This window comes from Hetaerina americana, unplaced genomic scaffold, assembly GCF_022747635.1.
Source record: "Hetaerina americana unplaced genomic scaffold, ioHetAmer1.1.p SCAF_10, whole genome shotgun sequence".
Classification (NCBI taxonomy): Eukaryota; Metazoa; Arthropoda; class Insecta; order Odonata; family Calopterygidae; genus Hetaerina; species Hetaerina americana.
In genome coordinates this window covers 3648818-3665091 of record NW_027286070.1, presented here as the reverse complement: position 1 = coordinate 3665091, position 16274 = coordinate 3648818, and the positions used below count along the sequence as shown (strand labels likewise).

The 16274-nt window shown below is 41.1% G+C and overlaps 1 protein-coding gene across 1 annotated transcript in view; it reads right to left on the bottom strand.

The window, feature by feature from the left end:
* Nucleotides 1-16274, bottom strand: part of LOC139699523 (ras-like protein family member 12) — a 47526-nt gene that overhangs the window by 14474 nt on the left and 16778 nt on the right. Inside the window, exons 2-3 of the mRNA XM_071598190.1 lie at nt 7841-7897; nt 2984-3057 (exon numbers count right to left, since the gene is read on the bottom strand). Of these exons, the coding sequence (XP_071454291.1) occupies nt 2984-3057; nt 7841-7897 (131 nt within the window). The remainder of the gene's footprint in view (nt 1-2983; nt 3058-7840; nt 7898-16274) is intronic.

The following is a 16274-nucleotide window of genomic DNA, read 5'->3' as shown; positions in this document are numbered from 1 at the left end:
TTTGTGCTTTGTTGGAAGAGACAAGATAATTGCCTCTATACATTAGCAGCAGCAGATTGGCAGCTTGTGTCCATGCAAAATACCTACCTTAACCGGTTGATTACCGATATTAGTCATAATGCATATCTTTGAGTGAGATTCTGCATACTTTTTACGGTAGAGAAATAAGTCGTTGCCTAGTGCAGTAGCTAAATCTCTCAAAAAGTCAAAGCAATATATTCGCATATGAAGGATTTACCAACACTTTGAAGAATTCAACTAAACTGAACAGAGTTAAAATCCCTCCATGACTTGTCCCAATGGCTTTTAACCCTTCAATACTCTCCCATTCCTCGCTCCCAATCAGATGCTTTTCCACGCAACCCCCAGTTAATAAATCTTCTCTCCGATCGTCGAACCAAGGTTTTTTTAGGATTATTTTCGACTTTCTAAGAGTCCTTCCATCGCCAACTCGTTAATTAATACTTCCGGAAAGTTTTCGCCATAAAAAAATTTCCGGAGCTCCGGTGACGAACGGAGGGGTCGGGGATGGTTTCCTCCGGGAATCTTCTCGAGAAGCCCGAGCGGGGAGAGGGGGGGGGGAAGGAAGGGTGGGAGGTGGGTGTGGCTCGAGGGAGGGGGGCGGACGACGGCGTTTTTAAAAACGTCAGATTTATTGTCCCAGCACGATGAAGGAGGGGGATTAGAGGGGGGGGCGCTTTGGGATGGCGCCAATCTCGCTCTTGAGCGTCTTCGTCACGTGATACGGTTCCGTTCGCGCGTGTGGGGAGAAGGGGGTGAAGAGGAGTTTATGGTAAGGGGGTAAGAAGGGGACTGGGGGTGGAGGGAACCCAGTGGGGGATCCTTTCCCCCTTGTCCCCATTGCTCTCTCCAAGGATGCACGCACCCCTTCTACACAGACACACAAACACACACACACACACACACATACACACACTCACCACTTGCGTCACCGGTCCTGATTTTTCAGGATGGAAATAATCGACCCCGACCTTCCAAGTGGATAGATCTGAGGGCCGCCAAAAATTATCAAAGGCGCGGCCTTCCAACATTTTTCTCGAGGGAGGAGCAGATATGAAACAGTTGCACAATATAGCCAACGTCTGCCAATACACGTTTTCCTATGTGTGTTTTCCTCCTCATCAAATGGCGCTCATATTGTAAAATTGGGGAGACATCGCCATTATGACATTGGTTGGGAAATGATTTTTTTGCCACTTACAATCCGGGAGGGTATTAACCACTACAGGACGCATTATAGTAAAACGAATTGAGACCAGAGTTGGGCTATTACTCAAAGCTGATAGGAAATATACAAGTCATCCAAAAAATGCTGCATAAAACATTGCAATCCATGTTTTCCATGAAGAGCAGAAGTAATGATTTGGAACAGATTTACGACCTTGAGAAAGTTCTTCATTAGTAAACTACATAGACTCAAGAAATGGTTTATAGCGTCGATAACATGGTACTCCAAAACTTGCCGTGAAGGAGAACTACAAATTCATTTATTGTTTAGTCCTTGAACTGGAAGATTGTTTTGTTTAAATGCTCTCTCATCCAATATGCAATCTGATTATCTTTCATTCCCGAAAGCCACACTCCACCTTTTTATCCATACCGCTTCGTCTTTCCTTATGTCAGGTTCCAAATTAATCCATTATGTCTCAAGAAGTGTTCTATCCATTTTCTTTTTTCCTTATATTACCCAACGCTTGTTTTTTGTTTAGTACTAAATAACTTTTCGCTTCTCTCTTAATCTCCCTATTTGAACGTTAGCTTCCATCTCTAGCACCAGGCTCTCAAGACTCGTATTCTCTAAACTTTCCATTGATTTATGTTTATGATCCGTTAGTGCGCCACACCCAAACCAGCACTCTGTTTTAAGCACTAGTTTCTTGTTTTTTCACCGTATCATCTTCGAGCTACTTGCTATTTCTGTGTCATCATAATTGCCTTCTTAGCTGAAACTATTTCGTTCTTGAACGGCGAACGTCTTTGTTCCCATTAAAAAAATGAAGTATGGAAAAAAACATTGCACAGCTCGTCACATTTTGCGCTCATCTTGGCGCTTTCATCCATGAGGACGACCTTGATGCAGGAGGACCAAGCGGAGGATAATTTCATACATCGATAGATAGACTCAACAGGATGGAACGGCATTGAAATCAGCCGGAACCACTAGCACTAACGGAACTACGTAACGTGCACCTAAGCACTCTTTCTGGCCCTTGAATGTGTTCGAAACGAAAGTGACCGATGGCAGTAAATTTGGAGTACAGAAGCCCTGTTACTCACTATTGGATCGGTTCGTTTAGCGGGTGTACTGGACCTCTTCAATGAGACTTTGGGATTGGGAAAGCGATTTTAATCTGTGACGCCGGGACACAGGTACAGTGGCGTTCGTGTGGGCGAACGTGTCTCCCTTTCCATTCAATGCGTCAACATCCTGTGCACCCTAAGAGTTCCCCATGCCTGACGTCAGTCAGTATATTTCTGCGGAACAGTCATGGCCACTCCGACACGGGTGCTTTGGACTCGCCACGCGAACTAATCGCCCTTTTTTTTTGAGAAAATATGTGTCAAACTTTAATTTTTTTCCTTCATTTGAAGTTAATATTTATTCTCACTTCCAGGCATCATTAGTAGTCGGGCAGAAGTCCGCATATTTGGCAAAATTGGAATATCACAGTCTCCTTGGTCCCTTCTGGTCTTCTGCATTGGCTGCGGAATGTATTTTATTCATTTATACTCTAGTAAGGGAATTAATGAAGAATCAAAGTGGTTGAAACTGAAGTGTTATGGAATCAAAGTGGTTGATACTGAGATTACTAAAATACTCTTAAAAATCCTTTTTTTGTCTCCATTGCGAAATTTGGAATTGAAATGAGGTTAGATAGATTTAAAAGCCCTCATTTTTAGTAGAAGCCTACGTATGATGAGTGCATTAGGTTCTTTCAAGAGAAATACAAATATTACCAACCTTGTCACAAGTGTCCATCACCCGTATGGTCACCTCCTGGTTGTCCAGCAGTTCGTGTTTTGTGTAGGTGTCTTCTGAAAAAATAGGAAACAAATGGCAAGCCATTCAAGTCCACAAATAACGCTTCTCTGTTTAAGATCAGCACAAACCAAAGTACTTCTCGTTTTGCAACATAATATCAACTGATTGATTCAAAAATGACAATAATGATATTTTTTAAAAAATGACGTTTGCGAGATTCTAGACATAGACATAAAAAAATAGGATGATTTTTTAAGTTCTCTAAAGGTTTTTACTCATTTGAATACAGAAAGGCTTATAAACACCAATAATACCATTTGATTTAAGATAATGAAGGCTAAAAAAATACCCTCCGATGAACTCAAATCTTTGAATCACCCGGAGCATTCTTGAGAAAGTTTTTGACTGAGATAAAAACAATTGGGGATGATCAGTTTGGGTTCAGGAAGGGGAGAAGCACGTGTGATGCCATCGCAGTAGTGAGGTCACCAATAGAGAGTAACATATGTAAAAGACGATCAGGATGTATATGCTTGTTTCGTAGATTTCGAAATGGCGTTGGATATATTAAATTAGATAGAATAAATGGACGTATTAGAAAATATTGGAGAGATATATGACTCATCTGCAACCTATTTATGCCTCAGATAGCTCAGATACCTGTGAAGGATGGAAAGTCACCATGAGCAGTGTTAGGAAGAGGAGTAAGAGGGGGGTGCCCATTATTACCCTAGCTTCTCAAAGTACGTATGTATGTACATTTATTGAGAAGAATTACGGATAGGAATGAATTTCGGTGCAGAATTCATAAAGTTAGTTAGGTTTGCGGATGATCAACTTTTGGTTAATCAGAAGGCCAAGGGGTTATGTTTATTGCTGAGCGCAGTATAAAATCAATGTGAGAGATACATGGTGAGAATTAATGAAAACAAAACAAAGTTTATGAAGTTTTCGAGGAAGAAAAAGATTAAGTTAAGCGTTGAAGTTGGAGTTCATGAATTAGAGCAGATGAAGCAGTTAATCTAACGTGGAAGTGTTTTGGACCAATTGACCAAAGTGTTAGGGACATAAGAAGAAGAATTGTGGCAGGTGAAGACGTTTTCACAAGGAGGAAGGAATTGATGATAGGGACGTTGAGTAAGGATGTTAAGAAAAGGCTCGTTAAAATTTTTAATATGGAGCGTAGTTATGTACGGCGTGGACACATGGTCAATGAAGCAAGATGATAGGCGCAGATGAGAGGCTTTTGAGATGTGGGTGTGGAGAAGGATGGAATCGGTGAATTAGAGAGAAAGAGAAACAAATGAGGACGTGAGAGGGTATTGTTGGGACAAATCAAAAAGGGGCAGGAAAGTTGGGAGCAGAGAATTTGGAATGGCGATGGAGTTAAAGACTGTGATTGTGGGGAGGACTTTAGGCATGGGGAGGAAAATAATAGGCCAGTTGGACGGAATGAATAGAGGTAGAATATTTATGGAATTGAGGAATGGTTTATTGTAGTTTATGGTGTCAAATGTTTCGTCAAGAGGATCAAGGAAGTATATAGTTTTTCAGGTTGTGTCCATCCAAAACCAAAGTACTAGAATTCCTAATATATGAATTAAAATACTAATAACAAATTTTTAATGTTTACCAATATTTTAAGAAATAATATAATTAATGGTTTCTGGCGTAACTTTATGGAACCGATTCATTATAAATAAATGAAAGGACTAACTTTGTAGTTCCACACGAAAATTTCGTGTGGAACTACAAAGTTAGTCCTTTCATTTATTTATTAAGAAATAATGTTTTAAAGTGACCTTAATATGTGGAGAAACATTTAACGAATAATATTGATTTAAAAAATATCTTTTCTTCCGTATTAATAGGAACTGAGGAAATCTGTACCAGATAACATAACTTGTACAAAAGGCTTATCAAATGCGTGCATTTGCATGACACTGGTGAGAGTATTTGCGAAGTATGTTTCATTGGCTCCTGGTTCTTTCAATCCGTATAAAACCGTCCAGTAGGGGAAGGCGTCGAGTGAGGATGGTTTCCTGGTAGAGTGTTATTTTTAATTTCCTCAGTAAATATTTTAACGTAGGACGGAGACTTGACGGACTTCTATCGCGGAATAGCTCTCTCGATCTAAGGGGGCGAGTGTGATAAACAGACAACCGCTTAAAGCGAAGGAGACGCGGATGCAAACAAGCAACCGTGACGTGACATCACCCGCGCGAACTACGGGCCTCAAACTATCAAAGAGGAAATGGAATCATTGGAAAGGTCAATTGGATAAGAACGGAAACCCGGTGCTGTAGGCGAGTGCCAAAAAACGGATATGAGAGAATTAATGATGTAAAAAATGAGGAAAGGTCTTTGCCACATTAAATAAGTGTTTCTATATTCGCGTGTGGGTCTGTGCATCTCACAGTAGGAATGCGATGATTTCTTATACCTTTCTCCTTTACTTTTCCTCATTTCTCGAGCCCCCTTCCTGAGAGAGTTTAAGGGCAGTTTAGGCGCTAGTTTAACATGATTCTAACGAGATGGATGATTATGCAAACAAGCTAGTGCATGGAAATGCGTGGGAGGCAGTTATCGTGAAATTTTATTCCGGCTTTGCTCTTTCTTCGTTACACGATATTTTATTCGTATTAGAGAGGCAGTGGAGCGTCCCTTTCATCTGACTGGAGATGGAAAACTAAGCAATGTCTTAAAGCCGGGTGGGAGGCTCTACGGTGGTCCGCAGCGGGCGTGCCGTGTGCTCTCGGGGGTCCTTAGATTTTCCAAGCACTCTGTTTGATTTAGTACTGGGTGAGCTCTACCATCACAAACTAAACCGACCTTCGGGTTGATTACTGTGTTTATGGATGGCTTATATATATATATATATATATATATATATATATATATATACATACACACATATATATATGTGTATATATCTACACACATATATATGTGTAGTTATATACGTATATATATATGTATATATATATATGTGTGTATATATATATATATATATATATATATATATATATATATATATATGTCTCTATATGGGTCGCGGTAGTCCAGGGGTAGAGCGTTGGAATATTGACCGAAGGGTCCCAGGTTTGATTCCCGGGCAAGCCCCTCTGAGCACCTGTAGCTCCACCCAAGCTATGCGATTTTTCGGGTTCCAGATCTTTCTGGGAAACCATTAACGGCACAGGGAAAGGAACTGGTCCCCCCTACCCTGATTACCTAAATAAGTAGTACAGCGATGATTCCCTTGTCTCTCCTAACAAAGTACAACCCTACATCCTGCTCTACAGCAAACTCATCTTCATCTCCGTATACGTCCTTACTCCCTTCATTCCGTCCAACCTCCCAATCCTATTCCTGGCCTTTCATCGTTTGCCCAACCTTCTCTCCTCTATCACAGTCTTCAACATCCCACTACCAATCAATATGCTATGCATCCATTTTTTATGTATTCTTATTATTTCTCCCAACAATCCCCTCTTCTCCCCCACCATATTCCAGCACCTCCTCATTTGTTTTTCTCTCTGTCCACTTAACCTTATCCATCCTCCATACCCACATTTCAAAAGCCTCCAATCTACGCCTACCATCCTGGTTCATTGACCATGTTCCGCGCTGTACAAAACCATGCTCCATATCAAAGCCAGTCACTTAAATAATACCAATAAAGTTGTCATCGATGGTTGTTAGGTTAGTGTTATCTGTTCCAAAGAAACTGCGGGAGATGCCGCAACAGTAACTTTTAACGGAGTCATCCGCTAATGTGCATTTTAATGCAACAATTTCAGAGGGTAAAAATCATTCGCCTTGACTGGGACTCGAACCCAGATCCCTCAATATCCGGATATTGAGGGATCTGGGTTCGAGTCCCAGTCAAGGCGAATGATTTTTACCCTCTGACATCTCCCGCAGTTTCTTTGGAATTTGTCAAAGGGAAAACACCATACGTGTTTAAAGTTGGCTTTTAACCTCGTGGACAGTGGCGCCTCGCGCACGACTACGAATGCATGTGACATTGTATGTACGGTATTTCGTCATAACATCTAGTTCCTTTAAAAAGCCCCAAAATTTCAGAGTTTAAGAGGACGCCTCGGTAGCTTAAGTGGCTAAAGCACTCGACCGGATATTGAGGGATCTGGGTTCGAGTCCCAGTCAAGGCGAATGATTTTTACCCTCTGAAATTGTTGCATTATAGTGTTATCTGGCTAGATGGCAGTGTTTTCTGGATATGCTTGGTGTTCCCCTCCTCAGAAAGGACTTTACAGCGTCGAAATTATGTGTACACACTGTCATCGGGGCTGGTTTTATAATTGTGGCTGTCATATATTATGTATTACGATGAGGTATATTTTTAATACTGCCTTTGTCTTCTAAAAGATGATTGATATTAAATTGTGTTCAATATATTTACTTGATCGTCACCACACTGAGCACGACTATTTGAACAAAACAAATCGATCGGCATATTTTTAATTGAAATGTGCAACTCGCCTCACAGTGCTACGTCGTGTCCAGATGCAAGATGAGTCGTGCAAATCATTTACATTGCGGCTAAGAGCAATGCGACTGCTAATCTGGGAGATTTTACCTACATGTAACATAATTAATACGAGAGTGCTCAAAGTAGAACGGAAATTGATTTCCACGGATAATGCCTACTTACACTCCCGTGTAGTTGTCTCGCCAATTCGGCGACTTATATCTCTGTCGAATGTGGATAACTATACAGAGAGGGTGCGGCCCTGTGTAATAATTTACGTGTATTAGGAATTTTACACATAACTCAGAGAATGCGGGGAAGTACAATGTAGGCTAACTTACCTAGGAAGGGGTCGTACTCGTTGATAAACCTCTTGGTGATGTACTTGACGGTGAGAGCTGTGGAAAGAGAAGGAAGGCATATCGTTAGTTCTGCCACTGGCCGATCAAGACAGAGGGGACGTATATGTGCCTTCAGAGCACGGCACCTTAAGGCTTAAATCAACATTAATTGAGGATTGACTCTGACGCGGCCCTAGATATAGGAGAAAACATGAATCTCCTTCGTATGCTGCAGACAGTTGAAAACATTCTTATTTTAAGTTATCTCAATGAAAATAATCCGTTTCACTAATTTTTCACATAAAAAACCTTTTGAAGAATCTTTGTGTAACCAAGACAATATGTATACAAGACTGATATACACAAACTGAGCTACACACAAAATGTGTATGTTTATTTTCTAATTTTAAGAGAAAATGTCAAGAAGTTGTTTCTGACGAAAAATAAAAATTGGTTGGGCAGGTGAGTTTTCCGAACTAACAAAGTCATTTAATGTTCGTTGTTTTCAGACTTAACTTTGTGGAATAACTGAATAAAAAAACAATGTATCTTTCCATTTAATTTTTTATTCGGTACAACTAGTTTCGAGGCATCGGCGTCATCCTCAGGTACCTGACGATGACACCGATGCGTCGTAACTAGTTGTACCGAATAAAAAATTTAGTGGAAAGATACGTTTATTTTTTACACCGAAGTCATTTTGATTAAAATTGAGGCCAGTGTACAAATATTTTTGGGGAATCGTTCTAAGAGTGAGGAGAACTCAGAACAGAGTCACAAATGTACATGGATAATCAGAAGAACTCTTGGCTAGCCAAAGCTTTCCTTTGCTGGCCAAATGAATCTGCATCCTTGGGGGTTAAGTAAACTTCTCGTCTTGTTTCATCGAAACTGACGAAAATAGTTTTTGAAGTTTCCCCTAAAGGTACAGTAAAACATTGAAGAGATAACACAAATGTGAGTACTGCATTAATTGGTGACTCAGGAGGCCTGAAATGACCGCTAAGTCCGATGACGCTCAACTGATACTACATCATCACGACGTAATTCCAGAAACGGATTGACTGGAATGCTCACCTAACAAATCAATTTATTTGGCTAAAACAGTGCTAACCACTCATAGAAAATGTATGAGTGACAAATTTTGTTTCTGTAGTAAAATTTCAATTCCTTCTGGATTGTACCGTGTCTCATCATTTGAAAGCACAGAGAGAGGTAGAAAATTGTATCCAGAATTATTAAAAGAAGTTGCTCATCATCTGCAAGTATTTTTAATCGAGTTTTCCATGAAGAATAAAACTTTTCAAGTGACTTTCATCCATATCTGGCCAATATTTTTATTTCCTCTTTCGTGCCGATGCGTAAGACCGGCTCAGAAAAACCGCACAAAGAAGACAATTCGTCTTGGCGAAATGGAAAATCTTTGACGCGATGATGTCAACTTATTGACTCCAATTTTGAACGTGAAGCGACAACTGAGTCAATAAATGGCAACTGATTGCGTATGTAATGACAACCTATAGTTTAATACCGGAACAGCACCCGAGTAAAATACTAATTTCTCCTTACAATGGCGGATGGGAGAGAGTACAATGCACTAGTTTAAACTCAGGTCATCAGAGATGTTATATGCATGGTCTCAAGTCAAATGACTGTAATTATATTGAAAATATCTTACTTACAGACAAAGACAATTTTAGGCTGGAATTTGTTGGTCGCTGGGCTACGCTCGAATAAATTTCTTTGATTGTTTGCAACATTTTTGTTCTTTCTCTTTTGATTGTATTTCTCAGAAATTACAATCGAAAGAGTGATTATTTCATGCGAGTAAAAATAAGTTGATTGTACCAATTAGGAAAATATCTATTCTGGGAATATTGAAGTGTTAGATCGAACTAATGGACGACCAACCAGAACCAAGAATTATGAGCGCTAATGATGGAAACACATCAATCTTTCTTTTGACGATTCGGAAGTGTGCACAGTTCTTAATGGCTTGCTCATACCCTATAAGGTTCAATGAATTTTTGCAGGAAATTTCCCCTTTTAAAATAAATGGGTGTAGATGAATGTATCCCTTTTGCTTATGGCACAGAAAAAGTTTTCATCGAACTGTACCACTGCTCTGGTACCTCGTTAGATGTTTCAAAATAAAACAAATTAAATTTCCCTAATTTATTACATGTCTGACCTATTTTACTCTAGCTTAAAAAAAGTACCCAATGAAAAAAAAACCATTACAATTACAAAAAGAGATTTTACGCGAGCTCCAGCCATTGGTTGTTAGTTATGAATTGGAAAACGTAAGTGACAAGTCACAGGGTGACAATGAGTGAGAACGATTTTATAAAGAGAATCATACGCTGTAAACTAAAGTAAAGTAAACTTGATTATGCAGCGTTTATACGTATTTCCTTTGAATTAGCACTTGGCATAATTGGTTGATTTCAGACGCACGTTTATGGAATCGTTTCATAATAGAATGGAAAACTCTAACCTTGTCATATCACAGTATTGTTTTGTGGTATGAAAATGACGTTGAACGTCTAAACTCGGGTCGTATCTAAATAAAATACTACGAAATCAAAATGATATGGTTTTCATTCCAAATTTAATATGACTGTTAAAACATTTTACTAATATTTTAACGAGTGATCGTCAAAAATAAATCGATGAGTGATTGAAATATGGTATATATTGTCAATAAGCAGGGCATTTGGCTCGGATGTTCGCTCACTAAGCTGACTAACTACGTCCTCTTGAGTGTTGTAACTGTTATCCTGACGGGGTCGAGAGGGTCCCTGGGTGTATCCGGCCCTTCCGACGTAAATATTTGCCGAGTGCCATTCCTATTCATTCTGGTAGCCTTCTTTAATTGCATTTTTTAGTGTGTTAAGTGAGAAAATCACGTGGCCAATCTGTTTGATCGTGGCCGGCAGGAGCGATTCGCCCTTTATCTCTCGTATGATTAGCTGTTGTCATTGGTAAGAAGTGTTCATTGGGTGGGGAGAGGGAAGGGCGACACGATGGAGTCTCTAAGGGTACGGATGCGGGGGGGGGGGCGTGCCATGGTGGGTCGGCCGGGTTAGTCAGGATGGAATCGAAATAGGCGAAATAGCGCGAGGTAGTGACGTTGCTTCCGCGACAGATCACGAAGTTGGTATGCGGATTTAAGCTCTCTGACTCGGCGGCTTTGGTGCAGTGAGTAGTTTGCGTACATCTAGTCCCCCCCTAGGTGAGCTCTTGGGAAGTTCAGCGGATTCCGATTGCGAACCGAACAATGGATGCTGGTGTTGCGGTATTGCTTTCGCCGCAATGCCAACGGGTAGGATCCGAGGATTTGCGTGTGGGTGGGGGGAACGAGAGTGAGAGAGATTAGGTCACCGCTGGAGAAGATAAGGCCCGGTTGGAGCACGGTCCATCTACAGTTCTGGACATGGAATGTCATAAGGTTCCTTTTTTTTGACACGTGATTGAGGATACGGAAACAATACTTTGATGGAACAATTCATGGATCCCTGGGATGGAATCTCTTTAAATTTTACTTGCTCAATGTGACCTATTTTTGACCTAAGGTCTTCCTAAGACACGCCCTTACATCGATGACCACTCAACAGCACACATCTTTGAAAAATATGCGGCAGAACCACATGTCCTCCGCTTCGATCTGAAATACGTTTTCCAGTCTCCCCTGTCACGGGATTTCAATATCGGTGGATACGTGATAGCTAGGGAAAGAGTGTCGACAGCTCTTCTACTGATGTGAACGATTTTCACCCTGGTGAGTCGTTTTGTCTTGCATTTTTCACATTCGCGTGACATCTACTATTCAATTAGATTTCAGTTTTGCAGTTTAGTCCTTTTTCTTCGCGATTATAGTAATATTCCATTTATCAGCTGATGTGAGAATATTTCATAGTAATTCTATAGAATGCCGTTATCATCGTTGTTTGACTTTTGCTTCACTTTGTAATTTCACTTCTGTTCATATTTGGGGCGAATTCGCACCGACCCGTGCCCTTTTAAGTGTCACTTGTGAATTAAGGCGTTAACTCTTACCAAACATAAAAACTACGAGGGCTATCCAGAAAGTAGTTATGGTTTAAAAATACGCTAGAATAGATGCAGAAAATTTATCATTTACATCTAAAAACTACATATCTCTACTATATTAGTGCATATTTGCCAAACAGATTTAAACATTTTTCATATCTCTGAACTAGTTTTCAAATTCCTTCAGCATAAAATTCTCTCGCCTGCGATTGCATCCAACCGATGACGCTATCTTGAAGTTCCTCGTTGATACGAGCACAAAACATGTAGTAGCCTCACCTTTCAGTCGTGTTTCCATACAATTAAGTCGTAGAAATCTGCGGCAAACTTTCTAAAGATTTCAGATATCGTAAAACAATTTTCAGTGGCAGTTCGTTGTTCATCACAGACGGGCAGCCACTTCTGTCGTCATCATGGACATTTTATGTTCACTCTTAAACGAACGACAACACTGACGCACAACTCTTGTCACTCATCACATTGGATCCATACAGAGCACAAATTTCTCTTAGAATGTCAGCAGCTTTGAAGTTTCTTCAACAGTAAAACCCTCATCACTGAAATTACTTCATATTTGGCGGAATATTCAATTGTATTGTTTATTTTGACTCGCTATGGTAAACAAACGACAAGCGGCGCGGCCTTCCAACCACTGCAGCTCAAGGCGCGCTAAACGAGGGCGCACTATGTACGTCAATACAGCAACCTTACGCCTCTCTTCACTAGTTATCACGCTTCATGAAAACGGAGGTTACCCTCTGGACAGCACTCGTATAATACGATCTACAAGGTCTGTCCCAAAAGTAGTAGTCCTTATTTTTTCCCGGATAGACGGACGGACGAAAGGGCGGCGGTTTCTCTGGCTGAGTTCGACGTAGGGGAGTCTCAGTAAAAGATGGAGACCGGTGGCAGTTGGCTCCCACCCTTTGCAGAGCGCGGATCGTACGTTTGCGAAACCTCTATAACGTGACCTCGTAACGCTCCGTCATGAACTGGTTATTGCAACAGAACTACGCCATCAAATTTTGTATGAAATTGAGAAAAACCGGGAAAGAGACTCTTGATATGTTCAAGGCAGCTTGTGGTGATAACACCTTGGGTAGATCGGGTATTTTTGAGTGACACAAGTTGTTTTGGGAGTGTAGAGAAGATGCTGAAGACGCTAAATGTTCATGACGCCCTTCGACCTCAAAAAGTGATGAAAATCTTGCAAGTAAGAAGGTTTTGTTGGACAGGGATCCCAGATTAAATGTTCGCATTGTTTTTGGTAAACTTAGAACCCCTTGAAGTGATGCGCATCGACTTGTCACCGAAAAAACGGGCACTCAGGTGTAAGTGAAGTTGGTGCCACAAGTGCTCTCGAAGAACAAAATGAAACTTGCACGCGGATCTGCCCAGATCTTCTCGACCGTGTGGATGAGGATCCAATTTTTTTAGACAATGCCCCAAGAGACTTCTTCCTCTTCCCCTTCCTGAAATCCGTTCTAAAAGGACGTCACCACGGCTCGGTGTAAGCGTTACAACAAGCCATGAGGAGGGGGCTTAGCAGCATTCCGCGCCCCGCCTTCCAGAAGGCGTACGAGGCGTGGAAAATCCTCTGGCAGCGGTGTGTGGACACGCAAGGGTGTTACTTCGAAGACTGGAGTGCATGTATCAATTCTGGCAATGAATTTTCTTTAATAGACTCAGTCCTACTACTTTTGGGACGGAACTTTTAATGCGTTTCAAAGTTGGTCCGAGTGTCTTTTGGCGTGAGCGGTAGCCTCGAGGATTGCGGTTCCTCTAGAAGGGGGAAGGGGGCGTGAGGCAATGAGGAAGCTCCCCCTCCCTCCGTTGGGAAGAGAGAAAATAGGGGTGGGCCAGATCACAAGAAGGGGATGGGATAAGATGGGGAAGGGAATAATAATAATTATGATGGTACTAATGCGAAGGATTATGGGGGGGATAGCGGTGAGAGCTTGGACTTGACCCAAGAGTCACATCCATTCCGCGCTGAATCCCGGCGTGAGGCTCACTGAAGGGACATTCTTCTCCGCGAGGGGGGTGTGGAGAAGGTGGAATGAGTCGCCGCAGACGTTATACATGGGGGGGAGGGGGGGACATCAGCTGAAGGGAAATAACGTTTGTGCACATGTTGAATCATGCTTCAAATTCCCAGCGTTTAACCCCCTGATATGCCTAGCGAGAATTATTCATTACTTGTGAAAGTAAAATACCATCTTGTGGATCACTAGGTCACCATTGCGATCGCAATCTCCTGGACCTTGCAGACAATTATATTAATAACTTCTTTTCTAAAAATAAATACGTGGAAGAAGGAAAAAATATTTCGGAAATTTGTATATCCAATGAATATGAAGTGACTGCACAAAACAGTTCACATTTGAATTTAAAGCCACCAATGATATTATTGTTATTATAATGCTTGGTAGGTTTAGAATGGACATGGACTATACAACTGTAAATTGATAATTTCTTGACTTATGTAACAAGACGCACACTGACACTGCATTAAACCCTTCTTCAATTCCGCATACTTCCTACGTCCATTCATTCCGTTTAACATCGCTATCCTATTCCTTCCCGTTCCTCGTTACCCTAACGTTCTCCCCTCCATCACAGTCTTCAACATTCCATCCACTATCGAAGCGCTCTGTATCCATCTTTCCTGCCTCCTTCTACCGGATCTGATTTCTGCCAACAATCCATTCTCCTCTACGCCATTCCTAGAAACACACATTTCAAAAATCTCCAATCTACGCCCATCTATTTGCTTCAAGCACCATATTTCCACGACGTACAAAACCACATTCCAGATCCAAATATTAAATACACTACCTGCAAGTGCTCTCTAGTAGCTCATATTGTGAGCTTAAGGTTTATTTGAAGCATTAAACAAACCAGATTCAACTGTGGTGAGTAGCCGAACCCCTCTCTTCCTTATGGAATTCCAAGGCCTACTAAATTTAAGTACAATGTAAAAATAAACACACGTTCATATTCATGCACTGGCATGACGAGAGTAAGCTTAGGGGAAATTAGAAATAATAACCGTTACTGAATATGACTCGGGGTTGACTACGCGAGGCTAAAGCGGTAACTAGTCTCTTTTCATTTATTGTGTTTATATCAAATTGAAATTGATTTATCGTGACTTTAAGCTAAAGAAGTACATTTTTAGTGATACTAATTGACATTTACATGCAATATATGAAATATAATTTATAAAACACCATTTAATTTATGCACAACTTTGGAACTTAACTCACAGTAACTTTACGTAGTTTTAATTGCTAAGGCAATTCTATGCATAATGATAGCGTGCAGAAACTTAGGCCTAAAATGTGATCCTTTTCGCCAGAATGGCTTCCTTGGCTGGGTTAATTCACATCGAGGGTAGAACCGACTTAATGCACCTCCGAAAGTGCCCCCGAATCTCAAGTGGGGCCATTGTCGCATTTTCCATTATTTCAATTGTACCATTGATAATTCGCGATCTGAAAACGAAAAGGCGATCGTCTCTTTTTATTTGGTAACCGTGGCAAAGCATCTACAAGTTTCCGGGAATATCAACTCCCCGTTTCCAGTAGTCCCTGCGTTCAAGTACACGGGAACTCGTGCTCGCCAATCAAGCCTTTTACTTGTTTTATAACTTTCCGGAAGTTAATTTACTTTATCATTTGTCCCTTCTAGCGACGGTGCAGCCATTCATGACGCAGATCGCCACAGCAGAAGTTGCCCGTCTCTCTTGCAGTTGCGGCGAAAACCGACGCTTGCTGTCGCTCATTCGTTCAGCTCCCATCAAAACATACGCTGCCGCAATCATCGCCGTCTTCTGCTTCGGCCCGCAGTTAGGAAAACGGAACATGATGGCGACACGAAAACGAATGCTTGTTTTTGTTTTTTTCAATGCACTGAAAACCGCCGCTAGGGTGTGTGGTAGGGTAGGGGGTAAATACACACCAGACCTATTTTGACCCGAATATTTTTCCTACCGAGTTCGGACCAGATTATTCTGATCCGTGATCATTCGTGGAAAAAATGGCAGCTTAAATCTATCTGGTATACACTTAATCTCTCCAATTTTATTGACCTTACCTCGTCTACCGTAGTACGATGAGGGTAATAACATATTTTTAACATCATTACTAAATAGACATCCTTCAAATTTATGCCAGAGATTTAACCTGTAATTTAACCTTCGATGCGTGAGTGATTCCCAGCCTAGCTCCTCTAATATTTTTGACCCACTACTAAATTTTTTATCACGACTTTTACAAATCTAGCTCCTCTACGCTGCACGCAATCCATCCAACTTAGTGAGGACCCCATACACTGACATCGCATTCCAAATGAGGCCTAACCAGCGAAATATAACATT